This window comes from Megalobrama amblycephala, linkage group LG1, assembly GCF_018812025.1.
Source record: "Megalobrama amblycephala isolate DHTTF-2021 linkage group LG1, ASM1881202v1, whole genome shotgun sequence".
Taxonomy (NCBI): Eukaryota; Metazoa; Chordata; class Actinopteri; order Cypriniformes; family Xenocyprididae; genus Megalobrama; species Megalobrama amblycephala.
The window spans coordinates 67,808,188-67,831,390 of record NC_063044.1 but is presented as its reverse complement, the minus strand read 5'-3'; the positions used below and the strand labels follow the sequence as shown (position 1 = coordinate 67,831,390).

Genomic DNA, 23,203 nt, shown 5'->3' with positions numbered 1-23,203 from the left:
GGAGATTCATGCAGTCACCACCAAACTAGGTCAACATGAAACAAAGACACTGAAGATGCTAAATTTTGAACAATTATAGGATATATCTAAAAGTATTGTCAAAAGTGTTGTATTGTTGCTGCTATCAATGGTATATATTGTAAGCTGTTACTACTTTTGATTCATGCAGCCAGCTCACTTTTTTCTATATGATAATAAATGCGATTGATCTATCAAGAGAAGAAAGCCATCTCAACTCTCCTGGAGAACAATCAGATATTTAGCTGTCACTCTCTTGTTGGCTTATCGTTTTATACCACTTGTTCTGTTCTTTATTGGAGTGTTTTTTTTTCGAGGGTTTTTGTTTAATAAGTTTAATAAATGTGATACTGCTGCAAATAGATTCATCTTCTCAATTTATTGCAAACTACACATGACAATAATAAAGCATAATCACATAATGTATATATATAAAAAAAAAAAAAAATGACATGTTAGAGTAAAACCAAGATAATGTTATTTGGGGAGGAACCCCATTTTTGAGTCAATCTGAATCGCACACTGCTTTTCTTGAAAATGAACTTTGACAACTTTAGATGATGTTTCTTTGTCGTGTCTCTCTCATTGTAGCTGATCAGGAAAGATTTCTATGGAAGAAATGCTTTATCGTGTCACGTTTGGTGTCACCCTGCTCTTAAACATAGCGTTGTGTCTTGATTTACATTTGAATCTTTCTTTACACTAAGGACAGGTAACCGATTCTCTTTCTCCTTTCTTGTTCACGTACTTCAGGTCTAAAAAAAAACATTAAATCATGAGAGATTTTAAATGAGAGACAAACATGAAAAGTGAATCCCAAAGTCAAGATCACTAAAATGGCTGTTGAACAATTCCTTCAAATCTTGTCAATTATGATCTATTTTATTGTGATGAAGATGATTTGTATTAGAAATAACTAGCTTGATTATGAAAGAATGAAAATCTCATGAGCACCACCATGTTCTTTAGCATGATGAATGAACAAGGAATCCAAGAATAAACACCAACCTCTTTGTTCTTCAGTATCTTCAGTGTGTTTCATTCTGCAGGTTCTGGATCACTCATGTTCTCACTGGCCTCTCCTTCCAGATGCTTTCTGGTATTTTTACCAAAATAATAACAATAATTAAAGCTGGAAGCAGCATTTACAGGGCTAAGCAAAAAGAACGCACAAATCATGACAACATGGCTGTAAAAACAACTGAAAAATCATAACTACAGTCAATAATAAAGGTTTATCACTATTACTATCACTTTTGACCAATAGCTGGTGTTAAATATGTCAAAGCATTACCGAGATTCAGCCTCAAAAGTCATTTTGGCATCAAGCCTCTAATTTGTTGCTGTGGTAAATGAATACGGTTTCATCTATCAACATGAAATCCATAACTTTTGCCGGCATGATCTGAAGATGATACGATTTCAATTTTGGACCAAACGAAAAAATATAATTTTAAAGAAAATCAAAATGGCAGACAGGAAGTTTGGCTTGTTGTAGTTATTGGCAATTTCATTTTTTCAATTATTGTGCCACCAAGAGTAACAATCCCACCACTTTTTGTATTTGTCCTCAGGTTAAGCCCAAACATGAGTGTGTAAAATTTGGTGAAAATATTTCAGTTCATTTTGGAGTCAAGACATTTATATGTCAACATTTTGACATTTTGGGCATTCACATTTAGTTAACCAACTATGGTTCTGTGTTTCCTACAGTGGTTTTATCGTGATCAGACTAATGGTTTCTAAGATATTTGCAAACATTTTTTTTTCAGTGCTAAATCACATAGCAAAAACCATAAGGCGAAACCTAGCATGTTTGGTATTGTTGGACTCTGTAAGGATTCAGGAGTGAAAAGGAGTCAACCACACCCAAAGTTATAAGCATTTGAATCTTTTATTTTACCACTAGGTGGTGATGGCTTGAAACTTCTCAGGCTCCTTCAGAGCATCATGCTGATGACCCATACAGAGTTTCAGAATGATACACTAATGCGTTCATAAAATACAGCATTTTAGCACAAAATTCAAAATGGCTGACACCCAAAATGCCTGATATAGGAATTATCCGACAAGACCACTTTCATGATTTCTAGACAAACCGTTCAGAAGTTATAGCCTTTTATTTTATTATTTTTTTATTTATTTATTTATTTATTTTTGCAATGACGTACCAAGTTTGATATGAATAGGATAAAGCTTTGTGGAGATACTGCCTTAAGTCTGATTTTGGGTGTTTGTATGATTATCAGAAAGCTTTTAATAACTTTTTGCCAGCATGGAGTGAAGATGATTTGATTTTCTAGCCATTATGGTTCAAAAGTTATTAGCACAAATGTAACTTTAGACAGTTGGTGGCGCTAGAGAGGTTGAGTTAGAGACTCCAAATTTGCTATACATTTCAGACTACCCTCTATCAGTGTGCCAGATTTGACCATACGGTGCTATGATTTTGATGACTTTGTTTTTCAGCACATAAAGATAAACTTACTGTGATCTCAGACTGTGGTCATGTGGTTTCTCCACTGCATGGATCTTCATGTGTTTCTTCAGCTGACTTTTATAAGAGAAACTCTTTCCACACTGATCACACGTGTGCGGCTTCTCTCTGCTGTGGATCATCTCATGTGATTTCAGATGTGATGAACAATTGAATCTCTTATCACAGTGTGAACACTTGTAAGGTTTTTCTCCAGTGTGAATTCTCTGGTGCAGTTTTAAACCATCTGCTGTAGTAAAAGTCTTCTCACACTCAAAGCACATGTAATCTCTCAGACCAGTGTGTATTTTCTGATGTGTTTGCAAATTTTGCAGCAGTGAAAAACTCTTTCCACACACAGAACATGAATGCGGCTTCTCCTTCGTATGAACTCTAAGGTGAGTCTTCAGGGCTGATGACCCAATAAATGTTTTGCCGCATTGATCACATGTGAACGGCTTCTCTCCAGTGTGAACTCTCATGTGAATCTTAAGGTTTGATGATTGTGTGAAGCTCTTCCCACACTGATCACATGTGAATGGCTTCTCTCCAGTGTGGATCCTCATATGAATATCAAGACTTTTTTTGTTTTTGAATCTCTTCCCACATTGATCACATGTAAACAGTTTATCTCCAGTGTGGATCCTCATGTGATTTTTAAAACTTGATAATTGTGCAAAACTCTTTCCACACTGATCACATGCATGTGGTTTATCTCCTGTGTGAATCCTCATGTGAAGTTCAAGACTTGTTTTTTGTGTGAAACTCTTCCCGCACTGATCACATGTGAACGGCTTCTCTCTAGTATGAACTTTCATGTGAATCTCAAGACTTTTTTTGTTTGAGAATCTCTTTTCACACTGATCACACATGAATGGCTTCTCTCCGGTGTGGATCATAAGGTGTTCTTTAAGGCTAGTTTCGTGCACAAAACTCTTCTCACATTGATCACATATGAACGGCTTCTCTCCTGTGTGGATCCACATGTGTTCTTTAAGATGTGATGGTCGTGTGAAACTCTTCCAACATTGATCGCATGCGTACGGCTTCTCTCCTGTGTGGATCATCATGTGTCCCCTAAGATGAGGCTTCTGTGTGAATCTCTTCCCGCATTGATCACATGAGAACATCTTCTCTCCAGTGTGAACTCTCATGTGAATCTGGAGACTTGGCTTTTGTGGGAAACTCTTCCCACACTGATCACATGAGTACGGCTTCTCTCCTGTGTGGATTCTCATGTGTACTTTAAGGCATGATGATCGCATGAAGCTCTTCCCGCACCGATCACATGAGAACGGTCTTTCTCCAGTGTGGATCCTCATGTGTCGCTCAAGACTGTGTTTGTATGTGAAACGCTTTCCACACTGAGTGCAGGTGAAAGATTTCTTGGATTTTCTTTTCTTTGATAATGTCTTTTTAGTCTTTGAGTGACTCAAAGGTTTTTCTCCAGGTTTGTCATGATGTTCCTCCTCCACTTCACTCAGTTCTTCACTCTCCTTGCTCTCCTCCATCAGTTCTGAAATGAAAGAAAAACTTCATCAGTAAATCTGAATGTAAATATGCAGAAGTGTTAGAATATTTCTAACATGAATGTTGTTCAGCATCATGAATGAATGAAGAATAAACACCAACCTCTTTGTTCTTCAGTATCTTCAGTGTGTTTCATTCTGCAGGGTTCTGGATCACTCATGTTCTCACTGTCCTCTTTAATAAACTCAGTCTTTGCAGATTTCAGCTCTTCCTGATGCTCTGATGCTCGTCTGATGGGAATATTCCAGCATTTATTAGAGAACTGCTGTGGGAGGAGCTTTACTGATGATGTGAGTGATGTGGGAGGAGCTTCACTGATGATGTGAGTGTATTGGGAGGAGCTTCACTGATGATGAATTCCAGGAGGAGCTGATTTGCCAAAATCAAATATATGATCAGTTTAGACAGATTGTCTTTTTTTTATCATAAACCCTGATTATTCAGGTAGGGTCAAATCTAGCATAAATCATGAAGTTCTCACCCGCCGCAGACTGAAGCTCTTCAGGAATGATGGAGAAGACTCTCTTGTGCTTCTTCTTTTTGGAGGCTCAGTTTGTAGTAAAGTCTTATAGAATGCAATTGTAACAATAAAAATAAGCTAGTTATTTTATTTGTTACAGTACAAAGCAGTTAACATAAAAACGTAAAAGAATCTGGCTTTACCCAGCAATATTTATTTATCTTTTTATTCATTTATCCTTAATGCAGTTCAGCATCTAATGAAAACTTTTACTCCTCAGACATTTATGCTACTTTTCTGGAAATTCCAACTTCATATTAATTGTGAATTGATCAATGCCCAGTGATCCAATCTTCCTGTTGTAGTTTCAGTCTCTTTAACTTATGATTAATCTTCTTCTAGCATTCTTTCTAGCGAGTCTTATTGGCTGACTCACCTTCACTTGAGCATGCTCTCTTCACCCCTTCACCTCCTCTTGTTAACCTTTCTGACCCAGTTTCTTTCCTAAACCAGGATTACTGAACCTAGTTCAATCAGGGCATTTAAGTAGCTTTTTTGAAAAAAATATTACCGGTGTGCATCTTGAGACAAAACAATGACTCTGACATATTTAAAGATATGTCAGTACAAGTTGCTTTCAGTTAAAACAGCTCAAATATGCATTTTAGTCTAGGACTAGGATTAAACCTTGTCTATGAAACCAGGGGTCTGTTTGGTTACAAAAATTTAAAAAACTTTAAGAAGTACAATGTTTCTAACAGTTAAACAGAATAAAGTGAGATGATCTGAATGTCTTGTTGAATGAGTGTTCATAGTCTGAGGATCATCAATATTAACAGAGAAACTGCTGAAAACACTCTTTATTTCATGTCAACAGTTCCTGTTTTCACCTCATTTATTATGCTGATGTCTTCAGAGGACAGTATTATCTTTCAATAGAGCAGTGTTATAGTCTTTTAACATATATCCTGACTCAAATAATGTGTTTCTAACAGCAAACAATCAGAATAAAGTGAGATGATGTGCTAATGATCTGAATGTCTTGTTGAATGAGTGTTGATAGTCTGAGAATCATCAATATTAACAGAGAAACTGCTGAAAACACTCTTTCTTTTGTAAGTCTTGGAGCTTCCCAGTGCTATTTTGGACCATAATTCGAGCAAAAATCAATTGAAGCATAACAGGCACAATTTAGTTATTTATGTGACTCCAATATAAATAATCTGTCTTTCTTGGAACTAATAGGAGAATGTAGGATTTAACCAGAATAAAGAAATTTAGAATCACTTTAGCTTTAAACAAGATTAGTAATGTAAACTAGATAAACAAACTTTTATGTAAACTAGAGACAAACTTTAATTTGGCTTGAAAAAGCCTAGCCAGAAAGTTGAAAGAAGTTTTAAAAGATGAAGTCAGAACAATTACCCTCATTCAAGTGTTGATAAAAAGGATCCATGAAGCTAGAATAAAATGTTTTTAAATTTAAAGTACAGTTAAAGACATATTTCAAGCATTTAAAATGTAATACATAAATTGGAACATAGCAGTTTAATTAAAGTGCAAAAATGATACATAAATAGTAAATAAATATATAATACTACATAAATTGTAAACTCTAACTATGATGTTATGTTCACTTAAAGAAAACTATTGCAGTATAAAACTACTAAACTAGTAGTTTACTTAAAATATACTTCAAAGTGTATTTTAATGAAGCAAATGTTTCAAGTATTAACATAGTAAACTACTAATTTAAATGTAAGGCATAACCTGATATTGATGAGTTCAACATGTTCCTGGGTCAATATTTTTGTTGATCCTGGAACAACATTCAAATCAACCAATCAGATTTGAGAGACAAGTTTACAGATTATGTCAAGTTTAGGCTTAAAATCATGAATTGGTGCTTCTACATCAGCGTTATTCATCTATAATTTCCCTCTGATTTTTGGGATAACTTATGGGTAGGATTAGGTTTAGGGGTAGGAATAGGAATTTTCAGACTAGAAAGTTGTTCCAGGATCAACAAAATATGTTGACCCAGGAACGCATCTAACTCAGCAATATCAGGACGTGCTACATGTAAGTTCACTTGTACAGATTCAGTACAATTAAGAAACATGGTTGTGAACTAGTTGTGCACTTAAAGTTTACTACTGTAACACTTAGTACACTAAAACATGCTTTTTATATACTATATCAGGCAAATTTAGTGCCAAGCAGGACATTTACAAGTTTACTACTAGTACATTGATATTACACTTAGCATACTTAAAAAATAGTTGAACATAACTAAAGTATACTTACATAAAATGAACTTTTTCTTAAGACAACTGTCTCCATCTCACCACAGCTTTACACAACCAGCAGAAAGGGGGCTTTCAGGTTTAAAATGGATTAAGACATGAGTTCAAATCAAATCAGTTTTATTGTACAGAATATGTGCCATGGTGAGTGAAATTCTTCAGACAATGTAGAATACAATTTTACATACTTACAGACAATTTACAGATTATTATCTACAGAGTTTTACTTCCGCTAATTTTCTCTCAAAGAAATTTTCTCTGTTTCATTAAAACAGGACAACATTAAGATAATTAGTGCTCTCGTACCTTTAATAGTGTTGCATATGTTCAACATTAATCACAATTTTCTTGTTTAAATTGTGTTGAAGAAACAAGAAAAAGAAGATGTCACTGAGGGAGAAAGTTCGGCCAAGACATGGGCATGGTAAAACTTTGGGCAGCCTTTGCCAGAGTTAGACAGATCATTCAGGATGAACCCCGTGGGAAGTTTGCTTATTGATCGTTGGGTATTATTATTGAACCAGACCTTATATTAATTATATTTGGAGTTTCCAAAGAATTTTTTGAGACTTGCATGAGTACAAAAACAGTTTGTTTCGTATGGGTTAATATCTGCTAAAAAAAAGAAAAAAGTATTATTTTGTATTAGAAAAAAAAGAAAGTTCCAACTCTTAAACTATGGCTGACAGAATTGTCAAGTAAACTTAATCTGGAAAGCATTAGGTAGACCCTAATAGACAAGGCTTTGTTATTTGAAAAAAATGGTCCACTTTTTATGTCCTTTCTGCAAACTTGTGATCAATATGTTTATCATGCCTACATTACCTACTTTTACTTCTGGATAGCATGGGTTGAGTTTTTAGGTGGGGGGGATTTTATTTATATTTTCTGTTCAACTATTTCTTTCATGATTATTGTTTTTCTTCTTCTTGTAAGTTTTGTTTGAATTTTAAAAAAGTGTAATTGCAATTTACCATTGATGGACAATTACATCATCTCCCACGCCTTTCCTTTCAATTATTATCTTTCAATAGAGCAGTTTTATAGTCTTTTCTCATGTATCCTGACTCAAATAATGTGTTTCTAACAGTTAAACACTCAGAATAAAGTGAGATTTTCAGATCGTCTTGTTGAATGAGTGTTGATAGTCTGAGGATCATCAATATTAACAGAGAAACTGCTGAAAACACTCTTTATTTCATGTCAATAGTTCCTGTTTTCACCTCATTTATTATGCTGATGTCTTCAGATCTGCTGTAAATTGACCCTTAAAGCTCATTTCATTGCTGTCAACAGACTGATGGGATTTGATGACTACAGATATCTACATTTATTTCTAAATAAATGTTTATGCTTCATCTGTTTTCACACCATTATTTATATTTATATATTATATATAAAACAATCTCAGTACATTTTATATTTTTCATATTGGCAGATCAGCTCCTCCCCCAGCAAACACATCATCAGTGAAGCTCCTCCCACAGCAGTGCATCAATAAATGCTGGAATATTCCCATCAAACGAGCATCAGAGCATCAGGAAGAGCTGACATCTGCAAAGACTGAGTTTATTAAAGAGGACAGTGAGAACATGTGTTTATTCTTCATTCATTCATGATGCTGAACAACATTCATGTTAGAAAGATTCAAACACTTTCAATTTAGATGAACAGTTAACCAAGAAACGGAATGATCTGTTTTTATTTTTAAACAAATGGTCAGTAAAGGGAAGTTTAAAACATAAAATTATACTAAATATTATTTTTATTTTACATTTATTTTATATCTGGTTCACAATTTGCAACAATGTTACGATTATTTTTTATTAACATCAGAAAGGCTGACAGGATTGTAAACATAAATTAAACAAAATCTGATTCATATTTCCTGATAAAGTTGTTTTTTTCATAAATCATATTAGTTTTTCATAGTAAGAGATTGTTTTTCCTTACAGTAACTTTGGTAACAGGATTGATGAATGTGATCAACACTGTACAGTTTGTGTAAAAAAAGAGACAATGGATTGAGATTATTTTCTTATCCTCCTATCATGCTGTAGAAATTGCCCAGATGATGTCACTTCCTGTGTGTCAAAGTTTTAAGAAATGCTCTATATCTTTTTGTTTGTTTGTTTTTTTTCAATTATGTAAGGAAATAACAGGGTTGAGTGAATCATGTAGGACACAGGCAACGGCAATAGAAATAGTTAAAGCTTATGTCACAATCTGCAGCATCATTTTTTTTTACAAGCATTTGTAACATATAATAATCATTCAAAAATGTAAAAATATAAAATCTACTCCACTTTATGGCAACAATTTGTGCTCTTTTGTTTGAGGTTGTGTTTTAATGATGTCACACGCGTATGAATTGATATCAGGTGAAGGAAAAATCTAGTGTGACCGGCCTTTAATACAATAAATTAAATATCTAATAGTTGGTATCAAAATATGGAAGTATTGTATACTTTAATGTTAGATAATTTTGTCATTGATCAAATATTTAATAGTTCTCACAACAGGATAATGAGATTTTGTCTGTAATGTATTAAAATATATATATTGAAGATCAGTGCTCTTTTTCTTTTATGGAAAGTTTCAGGGATAATAATTAATTTATAAAAAGTCATCAAAGTGCTAGTAATATTTTATAGAAGTTGTCTACTTTTTGACATCAGGGTTCATGTTTATGTCCTTTCACTTCATATTTCTGTCTTTGAATTGTTTTGATGTACTGAAAATTAAACTAAACTTTATTCTTTCACTTCAGACCTGATGGAGGAGAGTGAAGAACTGAGTGAAGTGGAGGAGGAACATCATGACAAACTTGGAGAAAAACCTTTGAGTCGCTCAAAGACTAAAAAGACATTTTTAAAGGAAAGAAGAGCAGATAAATCTACAACCTGCACTCAGTGTGGAAAGAGTTTCTTAACAAAACAAAGTCTTGAGAATCACATGAGGATCCACACTGGAGAGAAGCCATTCACATGTGATCAGTGTGGAAAGAGCTTCAATCAATCATCAAACCTTAAAGTTCACATGAAAATCCATACTGGAGAGAAGCTGTTCAAGTGTGATCAATGTGGGAAGAGTTTCAGACAACCAACAAATCTTAATGTTCACATGAGGATCCACACTGGAGAGAAGCCGTTCACATGTGATCAGTGTGGGAAAACATTTATTGGGTCATCAAACCTGAAGAGACACCAGACAGTTCATATGAAGGAGAAGCCACATTCATGTTCTGTGTGTAGAAAGAGTTTCTCACTGCTGCAAACTTTACAAACACATCAGAAAATACATACTGGTGTGAGAGAGTACATGTGCTTTGAGTGTGAGAAGACATTCATTTCAGCTGACCATTTAAAAGTGCACCAGAGAATTCACACTGGAGAAAAACCTTACAAGTGTTCACACTGTGACAAGAGATTCAATCGGTCATTCGATCTGAAAACTCATGAGAGGATCCACACTGGAGAAAAACCTTACAAGTGTTCACACTGTGACAAGAGATTCAGTCAGTCATCACATCTGAAAACACATGAGAGGATTCACACTGGAGAGAAGCCGTTCACGTGTGATCAGTGCGGAAAGAGTTTCACTATTAAAAGTCACCTGAAGAAACACATGAAGATCCATACAGTGGAGAAACCACATGACCACAGTCTGAAACCACAAATAGGTTCATCCTTATGTGCTGAGAAACAAAATCTCTTCAGTGAAAGACAGTCACAGTTAAATCACTCCATCTCTACCTTTTTCTGGTGAGCACACTGGTGTAGGGCTGCTATTAACAATTATTTTGATAATCTACTAAATCTACTAGAAAAACTGAACATTATTATACATTAAAAAAATAATTTTAATTAATTATTTTAAACATTATTTCACATCCCAATGCTTTCCTCCAATAAATGTGTAATATAAAACATATGAAATATAAAGTAAACATCAACAAACAATTGCTTGTTAAAGAAAAGTCTACCTTTAAAATGTTCATACACTGAAAAAAAACATTAAGTAAAATTTAATTAATTTTTCCTTTTGCAAGTTTTTGTATGCATATTTTTAAAGTAAATTTCAAATATATAATTAAGTAACTCTACTTAACTAAGTTAAGTAAAATGAACAAAGAAAATAAGTAATTTGAACTAGGTTCTTTTGCAGTACATTTTACTCAAACAATATTAACTGAATTAAACTACACTTTTAAAGTCTATACTTTACTTAGAAACATCCAATTAAATAATACAATAGATATTGTGTAGACACCATATCTACATATTAGAAGTAACACAGCACCTGAACACAAAGATGTTCTTTTCTTTATATCTTGTTTTCTCCTGTTTAAGCTAACAAGGGAGTTTTTATTGTATCTTTGTTTTCTTTTCTTTTGTAGCTTAGTTAGTTTCTCCCTAATATGTAGAGCATTTATGTTTGTTATTTTGGCTTTGCCCCCTTTTGAATCCTTGAAATTCTCCCACATTTGTAAAATAAAGAACTTGTTTTTGATATTGAGTTGACTTTGGTCTTTGTTAAAGCACTGGGGTTGGGAATTGAAACTTGCTGTCACCATTTTATATGAAAGTTATAATCACTTTAGTTTTCAGCATTATCATGTAATAAGAGGAAAGAGTAATAAGAGTAATAAAAGGAAATCCTTTATAGCAGGAAAAGTTGTTGTTTTGGTTGTATTACATCATGTTTAAACAGATAGTAGAATTTAACAACATACTGTATAGAAAAATTTACCAACACCAAAAACAACTTACAGAAAAACCAGAAGACCATAAACCTGAAGGATAATGGCTGGTGATCAAGAGAGAGAGAAATACATTAACATATCCTCCTCAATGAATGTTTCAGCAGTAACATCTAGATCAGGGATGGACAATTTCGATAGTTACAAGGGCAAACATTTTTTCTCTTTCATACCAAGGGGCCAGAGTACTAATCCACACTTAGACCTTTTACACAGTTTTACTCAATTTACTTTTTATTAAGGGAAATCAATGTATAACTAGATTAAAAAAAAAAAAAAAAAGTTTGTAGAGACAAACTTTAAGTTGGCTTGAAAAAGCCGGTCCAGAAAGTTTAAATACGTTTTAAAAGCTTGAAGTCTGAAGGATTTCAGGAGGAAGGAAGTTTGAAGGGTTAGTTTTTAGATAGATAGACAGATAAAGGAAGGAGAAATACAGTAAGTATCAGGAAGTTCTAAATGGAATGAAACAGGTGTAATTTGTCTGAGAATTTTGAATGGACCCACATACCTAGGACTGAGATTCTTGCATGGAAGCCTAAGACGATGGTCCCGGGTGGATAACCATACCCACTGACCAGGTGTATACTCGGGACCAGGGCGGTGATGGCGGTTAGCTTGAATTTCTTGTCTCCTTACTGCTCTCTGCAGGCGAATATGGGCATGATTCCAAGTCTCCTCACTGCACTGTAACCACTCGACCAAGGAAACAGTGGAAGTTGAAAGCAGGAAAAGTTGTTGTTTCGGTTGTATTACATCATACAACCAGCACACATTTAAACGGAGTGAGGCCTGTGGCTGGTTTTTGGAGGGAGTTTTGAGCGTACTCGGCCCACATTAGGTATCGGCTCCAGTCCAGACTGATGGTTATGACAGTAGGTTCTGGGAAAGCGAGTGAGCTCTTGGTTCAGCTACTCTGTCTGGCTGTTGGACTGTAGGTGGTACCCAGAGGTGAGACTGATGTTGACATTGAGGAGGCAGAAGAAAGCTGACTAGACACTGGATGTGAATTGGGGCCCCCTGTCAGACACTATGTCATCTGGCAGACCATAAAATCTGAACACGTAGTTGCAGAGGGTTTCGGCGGTCTCCATGGCAGTAGGTAATTCGGGCAGAGGGATTAAACGGCATGATTTAGAAAAGTGGTCGACTACGGTCAGTATGGTGGTGTTACCTTGAGAGTTGGGAAGATCAGTGACAAAGTCTATTGCAATGTGTGACCAGGGGCATTGTGGTATGGGCAGTGGTTGAAGCAGACCGGCAGGGACTTGGTGAGATGATTTGGTGGTGTTGCAAGTGGCAAAGAGAGACACGAAGCGTGCAGTGTCCTCGGACATTGAGGACCACCAATACTTGTTCTTTACCAGTTGAAGTGTAGCCGTGTTACCTGGATGACCTGAACTAGGATTGTCATGGATGTGGTGCAGCAATTTGTCTCTGTGTTGTTCGGGTACATATATGAGATCTGGAGGGCACTCGAGTGGTGGTGGAGTCTGGGTGTTAGTTCGTTCTCGGTGGAAATGTGCCACTTGACAGGCGCTATCAGCAGACTTTCGGGAATTATAGTTTTGGTAGTCTCGGTCTGTTCATTCCCCTCATACATTCTAGAAAGGGTGTCAGCCTTGGTGTTCTTGGAACCGGGCTGGTACGTGACAGTGAAGTGGAAGCGAGTGAAGAAAACCGCCCGATAGTTTGGATTCAATCATTTAGCAGACTTCAGGTATTCCAGGTTCTTGTGAGTGGTCAAGACAATGAAAGGCTGTTGAGCACCCTCAAGCCAGTGACACCACTCCTCCATGGCTGCCTTCATGGCTAGCAGTTCGCAATTTCCCACATCATAGTTGCGTTCAAGAAAGCTTCCTCGAGAAATATGCACAGGGAAATACTTTGTTGGATGGTTCATGTCGTTGCGACAGCACAGTCACAATTCCGGTGCTGGAGACATCCACCTCCACGATGAAAGCATGAGTGGAGTCTTGATGATGGAGTATGGGAGCCATAGTGAAGCAATGTTTTAACTCTTTAAAAGCCTGGCAAGCCTCGTGGAACCAAATGAGAGTGGTCGCATTGCGACGGGTCAGACTGTTGGCAAAGCCGAACGACATAACGGAGTATTCGTATTGCTCAGTGGATGTAGAAAAGGTCGTCTTCCATTCGTCCCCCTCTCTTATGCGAATTAAGTTATAAGCAGAGCGCAGGTCTAATTTGGTGAAATATCTGGCTTGGCGGAGTTGCTCTAGAGTAGCAGGAACTAATGGAAGGGGATACCTGAATTTTATGGTAATGTCATTAAGGCCCCGATAATCAATACAAGGCCTGAGGCTCCCATCCTTCTTCTTGACGAAGAAAAATCTAGAGTGTGCAGCTGTTCACCCACGCTGCGGCCGCTGCTGGAACGCTCGAATACCTCTCTGAAACACTGCATGAAGTGGTCAAATGAGTGAAAACTGGTACCGTCAGATCTCCAGATAGCGGTTATCCAATCCAGAGCTTTTCCCATCAGAAGTGAACACACAAAGGCGATCTTACTCGTGTCGGTGGAGTAGAGAATGGGTTGTTGATTGACGAACAGAGTGCATTTTAATAAGAAGCCCCTGCATCCATTGGAGGTGCCGTCGAATTTCTCTGGGAAAGCCAGTCGAGGACACATAGTGTTGATTGGGTTCTCTGGACAATGGCCGAGCGTGGGTGGAGCAGTGGTTGGCTGTGTGGCAGGCTGTAGATTGAGGCCTTGTAGTGACCTCATCAAATCTTCCATCAAGAAGGTTAATCGGCCCAGTTGGTGTTGATGCATCGAGAGTTGACTGGCCTGGGCAAACAGCTCTGTAGACAGTTGAACAATGGCTGCTGGATCGCTTATTGGCGAAGTCTTCTCTGACAATTCAGAAGTGTATTGATCCATTTGCAGTTTATTCAACAGTTCAGTCAGTACAGAAATCATAAACCAGTAGACAGGGAGAGGGTCATGGCAGGCGGCAGACAGGGATAAACAAAGACAGGCAGGAATCGGGGCAGGCAGCAAGAATAAAAATCAGAATAACAGTCCAAGTCGATATCAGAACAGCAAAGAGGGTAAAACACTCAGAAATGTACACCGTAGCAAAACAAGACTTCGCCCAGGATTGCGTGTGACTGTGGGCTTTATAGTGAGTGAGGGATGAGATGATTGGCGGCAGGTGCACGAGTGATCAGTCCCAGATATGTGTTACAGTTGGTGTATGCAGGAGAGATGAGGCGAGTACGGAGATCCACAAACGATAGGCTTTAATAGTAACTCAGGAGTATAATACAACATAGAACACTTAACAACACCATAACCACATAAACATAATATTATAACATCAAGCAACATCAACATAGCAACAACAACGTCAGGTAACATTAAGAACGGACAGGGAGTGAAGGGAGTGAGTCCATTATAAAGGCAGTGCTGATGAGGGAGTCCAGGTGCAGGTGATGAGTCCTGATGGGGAGATGACGAGGGAAGTGAGTGCAGGTGTGGAGACAAGAGGATCATGGGAAAATGGAGTCTGGGAGACAAGGGAACTGTGACAGTACCTCCCCCTCCCAGTAGGCGCGACCTCGCGCCGTAGATGGAACAACCGGGAGGGGGGGTGGACGCCCTGGAGACCTCATGCAGGTGCAAAGAGAGGAGCGGACTGGAACGGAGGTCTCCAGGGCAGATCCATGAGCCATGGCGGGTCAGAGGCCGAGGGCGGCCATGGCGGGTCAGAGGCCTTGGATGGCCATGGCGGGTCAGAGGCATTGGAGGGTCAAGAGCCTTGGATGGCCATGGAGGGTCTGACGTGGGAGACTGGAGATACGGGCTCGGCGGAGACTGGAGATACGGGCTCGGCGGCGGCTTGAAGAGGGGTCCAGTCCATCCCCTCATACACAATTAAAATCCCAATGGGAACAGGAGAGGGCTCGGCCAAGACTGGAGAGGGCTCAGCGGAGATTGGAGAGGGCTCGGCGGAGATTGGAGAGGGTTCGGCCGAACCTGGAGAGAGCTCGGTGGAGAGTGGAGAGAGCTCAGCCAAAACTGGAGAGGGCTTGGCCTTCTTCCTCTTCCTCCTCTTGGACCGCCTGGACTCAGAGGGTTGTGAACCCGCAGGACACGGGGACAGTTCACCGGTGGGGTATGTGGAGGAAGATGGAGACTGACGAACTGGCCAGGCCGCCCATATTTCTGGGAGGACTGGACAAGATAAGCAAGTAAAATCCGGAACCCTTTTCGACAACGAACTCAGAACCATTTAAATACAAAATCAGATTAACAGTATCGTTTAAGGAATCATAATCTTCAGGTTCCTCAAAATGGATTGTGCTCTCGTCCAGCCAGTCCAGAAAAAGGGCATTTAAGCAAGCATCTGACCAATTCGTCAGAAAAGCTAACTCAACAAACTCCTCCACATACCTCTCCAGCGAATGTCCGTCCTGCAAGAGTCCAATAAGGCAGTCTGCAGCCGACATAGGTGTGGGAGGCACGGGAGAAGCAGGAGCCTGGAAGACAGCAGAAAGGCTCATCTTGTTTGGTGGATCTCCAGCGGTTTGGTCCGTTCTTCTGTTACGGTTGGTGTATGCAGAAGAGATGAGGCGAGTACGGAGATCCACAAACGATAGGCTTTAATAGTAGGCTTTAGTAACGATAGGCTTTAGTAACTCATAACATAACATAACATAACATAACATAACATAACATAACATAACATAACATAACATAACATAACATAACATAACATAACATAACATAACATCAACATAGCAACAACAACATCAGGTAACATTAAGAACGGACATGGAGTGAAGGGAGTGAGTCCATGATAAAGGCAGTGCTGATGAGGGAGTCCAGGTGCAGGTGATCAGTGCTGATGGGGAGATGACCAGGGAAGTGAGTGCAGGTGTGGAAACAAGAGGATCATGGGAAATGGAGTCCGGGAGACAAGGGAACTGTGACAGTATGTGGGTGCATGGGAATTGAAGTCCAATAGTAACTAATACTCTGGTGACGGCTCCCTCTGGCGGTTCAGGAGATCTGGTGCAGGAGACTCAATCGTGACAAGTATGCTTAAAGGGCAAAAATGATACATAAATAATAAACTATAATTATGATGTTTTATTCAATTAAAGAAAACTATTGCAGTATAAAACTACTAAACTAGTAGTTTAATGAAAGTATACTACAAAGTGTACTTTAATAAACAAAACAAATGTACTACAAGTATTAACACAGTAAACTACTAGTTCATCAGTATTAACATAGAAACTGCTGAAAACACTCCTTTTTTTTTTTTTTTGTAAGTCTTGGAACTTTCCAGTGCTATTTTGGACCATAATTGGAGCAAAAATTATAACAGTTCTTGGAACTAATAGGAGAATGTAGGATTTAACCAGAATAAAGAAAGTTATAATCTCTTTAGCTTTAAACATGATCAGTAATGTAAACTAGATAAAAAAGTTTGTAGAGACAAACTTTAAGTTGGCTTGAAAAAGCCTAACCAGAAAGTTGAAAGAAGTTTTAAAAGAAGAAGTCAGAACAATTACCCTCATTCAAGTGTTGATAAAAAGGATCCATGAAGCTAGAATAAAATGTTTTTTTTTTATTATTTAAAGTACAGTTAAAGACATATTTTAAGCATAAAAATATAATACATAAATTGGAACATAGTAGCATAATTAAAGTGCAAAAATTATACATAAATAGTAAACTCTAACTATGATGTTATGTTCACTTAAAGAAAACTATTAATCAGTATAAAACTACTAAACTAGTAGCTTAATGAAAGTATACTTCAAAGTGTACTTTAATAAAACAAATGTACTACAAGTATTAACATAGTAAACTACTAGTTTACTTGTAGTACAGATTCAGTACAATTGAGAAACATGGTTGTGAACTAGTTGTGCACTTAAAGTTTACTACTGTAACACTTATTACACTTAAACATATGCTTTTTACATACTAAATCAGTCCAATTTAGTCCCAAGCAGGACATTAACAAGTTTACTACTAGTACATTGATATTACACTTACTACATAAAGTATACTTAAAAAAACTTAAACATTAAGTTCGGACAAGACGTGGGCTTGATGGAAGAGGCCAGCTCAACAGCAAGTCGGTTTATTGCTTGGGTACAACATGGAAAACATCATGTGCAAAGTGTCATCACAAAGAAAGCTAACCTTTAACATCCAGATCTTCAGAGACTACCCTTCGGCTGTGGTAAAACTTTGGCCAGAGTAAGACAGATCCTTCAGGATAAATCCAGTGCGAAGTTTGCTTATTGATCGTTGGATATGCTTATTGAACCACACCCTATATTAATTGAGTTTCCAAAGAATTTTTGAGACTTGCATGGGTACAACAACAGTTTGTTTCTTATGGGTAAATATCTGCCCAAAAACGTATTCTTTTGTTCTGAAAGAAAAAGGAAGTTCCAACTCTTAAATTATGAACAGAATTGTCAGGTACACTACATCTGGAGAGAATTAGGTAGACCCTAATAGACAAGGCTTTGTTATTTGAAGAAAAGTTGGTCCACTTTTATTTCCATTCTGCAAACTTGTGATTAATATGTTTATCATGCCTACATTACCTACTTTTACTTCTGGATAGCATTTATGGGTAGAATTTATGGGTTGGGGGATTTATTTATATTTTCTGTTCAACTATTACTTTCCATGATTATTGTTTTTCTTCTTCTTCTAAGTTTTGTTTGCATTTTAAAAAAGTGTAATTACAATTTACCAATTGACGGCCAATTACATCACCTCCCATGCCTTCCCTTTCAATCATTGTCTTTCAATAGAGCAGTTTTATAGGCTTTTCTCACATATCCTGACTCAAATAATGTGTTTCTAACAGTTAAACACTCAGAATAAAGTGAGATGACCTGAATGTTAATATTGATGATCCTCAGACTATCAACACTCATTCAACAAGACAGAGAAACTGCTGAAAACGCTCTTTATTTCATGTCAATAGTTCCTGTTTTCACCTCATTTATTATGCTGATGTCTTCAGATAAAAGTATTGTCTTTCAATAGAGCAGTTTAGGCTTTTAGCATATATCCTGATTAAAATAATGTGTTTCTGACAGCAAACACTCAGAATAAAGTGAGATGATCTGAATGTCTTGTTGTAAATTAATCATTTGCTATGTATTAATTTAGATATTTGATTATTCTGGGTATCCCATACTTTCAATTATTCGTTCATTATGGACCCATATCGCTTAGAGTCACACGCCCCGGGTTTGCGCAGATCTCATGACACAAATTCTGATTTTTAGTCAGAGGGTGCAGAGTACTAATGCATTTGAGTCGAACCGCTTGTTCATACAAAAACACAGTTTTCTTAGTCACAATACATGCTCCTTTCATGGGCATGTATTGTACCAGGATTACTGAACTCAGTTCAATTAGGGCATTTAAGTAGCTTTTGGAAAAAAAAAACATTACTGGTGTACATCTTGAGACAAAACAATGACTCTGACATATTTTAAGGTATGTCAGTACAAGTTGCTTTCAGTTAAAACAACTCAAACATGCATTTTAGAAACCGGGGGTCTTTTCATGACAAACATTTAAAACTCAAGAACTACAATGTTTCTAACAGTTAAACAGAATAAAGTGAGATGATCTAACAGCAAACACTCAGCATGAACTGAGATAATCCTGAATGTCTTGTTTAATGAGTGTTGATAGTCTGAGGATCATCAATATTAACAGAGAAACTGCTGAAAACACTCTTTATTTCATGTCAATAGTTCCTGTTTTCACCTCATTTATTATGCTGATGTCTTCAGATCTGCTGTAAATTGACACTTAAAGCTCATTTCATTGCTGTCAACATACTGAGAGGATTTGATGACTATAAATATGAACAGTTATTTCTCTCTTTATGCTTTCAACAGTTTTTTTCTTACAGTTCTAGATATCTGCCATTATTTTAATGAAGAAACAGAATAAAGTTAGAATTAGAAACAAAAAGTTCTGAATTAGCATCAGTTGCTTTACGATAGACTGACATACATGATTAATGCAATTATTTTAAGGGTGAAATACAAAAGGTTAATATAGTAAAAAAAAGTTTGAAAGAAAGAAAGAAAGAAAACAATTAGTCTGTATTTAGAATAAGAATCATTTTCTGACATTCAAACACTGTATTTAAGGATCACAGTGCAGCCAAAAATACTCTTTGTCATTTTAAATCTTTATACTTTGCCACTTTCCTTCAAACCACTAGATTTCACCCATTTGTCAGCAAGAAGCTGACATTTTTTAATCATTTAAAATGTAATGAAATTGAGTATGACCTCTCATTCTTTTATATACTTTATTAAGTACTGGTCAAAATAACTGTTGTTTCATTTTTATATTAAATATATCTGTTACACTAAATGATGATGGAACATTAAAACATTTTGTTTTCACAAAAGTAATTTGAAACATTAAAATAGACACTTGCATTTAATGGGTTTTCTATTTAAATTTGCTTTTGTACATTTAATTTGATGCAGATACTAAAATTTGATATCTGGATTTTAACCCTATAAAAACAAACAAACACAGTAACTAATTTTGACAGATCAGCTCCTCCAACCAATCTATAGTTCAGTCAACAAAGCCCTGCCCACTACAGGTCACTATCAATGAAGCTCCTCCCACACCACACACACATCATCAGTGAAGCTCCTCCCACATCACACACACACATCATCAGTGAAGCTCCTCCCACATCAGTTCATCAATAAATGCAGAAATATTCCCATCAGACGAGCATCAGAGCATCAGAGCATCAGAGCATCAGGAAGAGCTGAAATCTGCAAAGACTGAGTTTATTAAAGAGGACAGTGAGAACATGAGTGATCCAGAACCCTGCAGAATGAAACACACTGAAGATACTGAAGAACAAAGAGGTTGGTGTTTATTCTTCATTCATTCATGATGCTGAACAACATTCATGTTAGAAAGATTCAAACACTTTCAATTTAGATGAACAGTTAACCAAGAAACGGAATGATCTGTTTTTATTTTTAAACAAATGGTCAGTAAAAAACATTAAATAACATTAAATATATATTTTTATATTATTATTATTATTATTATTATTTTTTTTTTTACTATTTGCTTGTTTGTTTTTTTTATTTTTTGTTTTTTATAAAAGGAGGACAATCATGTCAAGAAATAACATGTAGGACACAGGCAATGGCAATAAAAATAGTTAAAGCTTATGTCACAATCTGCAGCATCATTTTTTTTACAAGCATTTATAACAAATAATAATCATTCAAAAATGTAAAGATATACAATCTACTCCATTTTATGGCAACAATTTGTGCTCTTTTGTTTGAGGTTGTGTTTTAATGGTGTCACACGCGTATGAATGGAAGTCACTTGAAGGAAAAATCTAGTGTGACTGGCCTTTAATAAGTTCTTTAGTAAAATTAAAAATTAAATATCTAATAGTTGGTGTCAAAATATGGAAGTATTGTATATTTTAATGTTAAAATCGCGTTAGATAATTTTTTCATTGATCAAATATTTAATAGTTCTCAACAGAATCATAAGATTTTTGTGTAATGTTTTAAAAATGATTATTGAATATCAATGCTCCTCATTTATGGAAAGTTTCAGGGATGATAATTAATTTATATAAAGTCATCAAAGTGCTAGTAATATTTTATAGAAGTTGTCTACTTTTTAACATCTTTATGTCCTTTCACGTCATATTTCTGTCTTTGAATTATTTTGATGTACTGAAAATTAAACTAAATTTTTTTCTTTAATTTCAGACCCAATAGAAGAGAGTGAGGAGAGCGAAGAACTGAGTGAAGTGGAGGAGGAACATCATGACAAACCTGGAGAAAAACCTTTGAGTCGCTCAAAGACTAAAAAGACATTTTTAAAGAAAAGAAGAGCCAAGAAATCTACAACCTGCACTCAGTGTGGGAAGAGTTTCACAACCAAACAAAGTCTTGATGTTCACATGAGAGTTCATACTGGAGAGAAGCCATTCACATGTGATCAGTGTGGAAAGAGCTTCAATCAATCATCAAACTTTAATGTTCACATGAGGATCCACACTGGAGAGAAGCCGTTCACATGTGATCACTGTGGAAAGAGTTTCAGTCAATCATCATATCTTAACGTTCACACGAGGATTCACACTGGAGAGAAGCCGTTCAAGTGTGATCAATGTGGAAAGAGTTTCACAAACAAACAACAACTTAATGCTCACATGAGGATCCACACAGGAGAGAAGACGCACACATGTGATCAATGTGGGAAAACATTTCTTAGGTCATCAGAGCTGAAGATACACCTGAAAGTTCATATGAAGGAGAAGCCACATTCATGTTCTGTGTGTGGAAAGAGATTTTCACTGCTACAAACTTTACAGAGACATCAGAAAATACACACTGGTGTGAGAGAGTACATGTGCTTTGAGTGTGAGAAGACTTTTAGTACAGGGAGCGAATTAAAACTGCATGAGAGAATTCACACTGGAGAAAAACCTTACAAGTGTTCACACTGTGACAAGAGATTCAGTCAGTCATCACATCTGAAAACACATGAGAGGATCCACACTGGAGAAAAACCTTACAAGTGTTCACAATGTGACAACAGATTCAGTCAGTCACATCATCTTAAAAGACATGAGATGATTCACACTGGAGAGAAACCGCACATGTGTGATCAGTGTGGAAAGAGTTTCGCTATTAAAAGTTACCTGAAGCAACACATGAAGATCCATGCAGTGGAGAAACCACATGACCACAGTCTGAGATCACAATAAGTTCATCTTTATGTGCTGAGAAACAAAGTCTCTTCAGTGAAAGACAGTCACAGTTAAATCACTCCATCTCCACCTTTTTCTGGTGAGCACACTGGTGTAGGGCTGCTATTAACAATTATTTTGATAATCTACTAAATCTACTAGAAAAAAAAAAAAGAAAAAAAAAAAAATTATATATATATATAAAATTTAAACAATATTATTCCACATCCTGCCCAATGCTTTTCTCTAATAAATGTGTAATATAAAACATGAAATATAAAGTAAACATCAACAAACAATTGCTTGTTCAAAAAAAGTCTACCTTTAAAATTTTAATACACTGAAAATACTTAGTTAATTTTTCTTTTGCAAGTTTTTGTATGCATATTTTTTAAACAAATTTCAAATATGGAATTAAGTAACTCTAATTAACTAAGTTAAGTAAAATTAACAAAGAAAATAAGTCATTTTAACTTGGCTGGTAAAAAGTTGAATAATTTGAAATTTCTTTTGCAGTACATTTTACTCAAACAATATTAACTGAATTAAGCTACACTTTTAAAGTGTATACTTTACTTAGAAACATCCAATTAAATAATACATTAGATAATGTGTAGACACCATATCTACATATTAGAAATAACGGACCCACTTTATATTAAGTGGCCTTAACTACTATGTACTTACATTTTAATTAATCATTTGATACAATGCACTTATTGTGTACATACATGTTTTTACATTGTACTTATATTTTAAAAACACCTGCATGTAATTACATCTGTAATTAATTTCTGTAATTACATTCATAATTACACTGTTGACCCATCCCTTAACCCTTACCCCTACCCTTAAACCTACCCATACCAC

General features: G+C 36.3%; 2 protein-coding genes across 2 annotated transcripts in view; one reads left to right on the top strand and one right to left on the bottom strand.

The window, feature by feature from the left end:
- Positions 1-2,377: 2,377 nt before the first annotated feature.
- LOC125246840 (gastrula zinc finger protein XlCGF57.1-like) lies at positions 2,378-4,184 on the bottom strand. The gene is made up of 3 exons (XM_048157912.1): positions 4,127-4,184; positions 3,739-4,010; positions 2,378-3,654 (listed from the first exon to the last, which is right to left on the bottom strand). Exons 1-3 carry the CDS (start codon positions 4,182-4,184, stop codon positions 2,503-2,505), a joined length of 1,482 nt encoding a protein of 493 aa, XP_048013869.1. The 3' UTR covers positions 2,378-2,502.
- Positions 4,185-9,743: 5,559 nt separating this feature from the next.
- Positions 9,744-23,203, top strand: part of LOC125274955 (zinc finger protein 585B-like) — a 30,940-nt gene continuing 17,480 nt past the window's right edge. Inside the window, exons 1-6 of the mRNA XM_048201571.1 lie at positions 9,744-10,554; positions 12,488-12,500; positions 12,596-12,647; positions 15,469-15,688; positions 15,888-16,084; positions 21,348-22,348. Coding sequence (XP_048057528.1) covers positions 9,746-10,554; positions 12,488-12,500; positions 12,596-12,647; positions 15,469-15,688; positions 15,888-16,084; positions 21,348-22,348 — 2,292 coding nt within the window. The 5' untranslated portion in view covers positions 9,744-9,745. The remainder of the gene's footprint in view (positions 10,555-12,487; positions 12,501-12,595; positions 12,648-15,468; positions 15,689-15,887; positions 16,085-21,347; positions 22,349-23,203) is intronic.

Excerpts from the sequence above, each read along its gene's own strand:
- LOC125246840 (XM_048157912.1), bottom strand. The coding sequence starts at position 4,184 with ATGAGTGATCCAGAACCCTGCAGAATGAAACACACTGAAGATACTGAA. Across the intron at positions 4,011-4,126 it reads AGATACTGAAGAACAAAGAG|AACTGATGGAGGAGAGCAAG; the intron begins GTTGGTGTTTAT and ends CTTTCATTTCAG. Across the intron at positions 3,655-3,738 it reads TGCGATCATCATGCCTTAAA|ATTCACATGAGAGTTCACAC; the intron begins GTACACATGAGA and ends CCAAGTCTCCAG.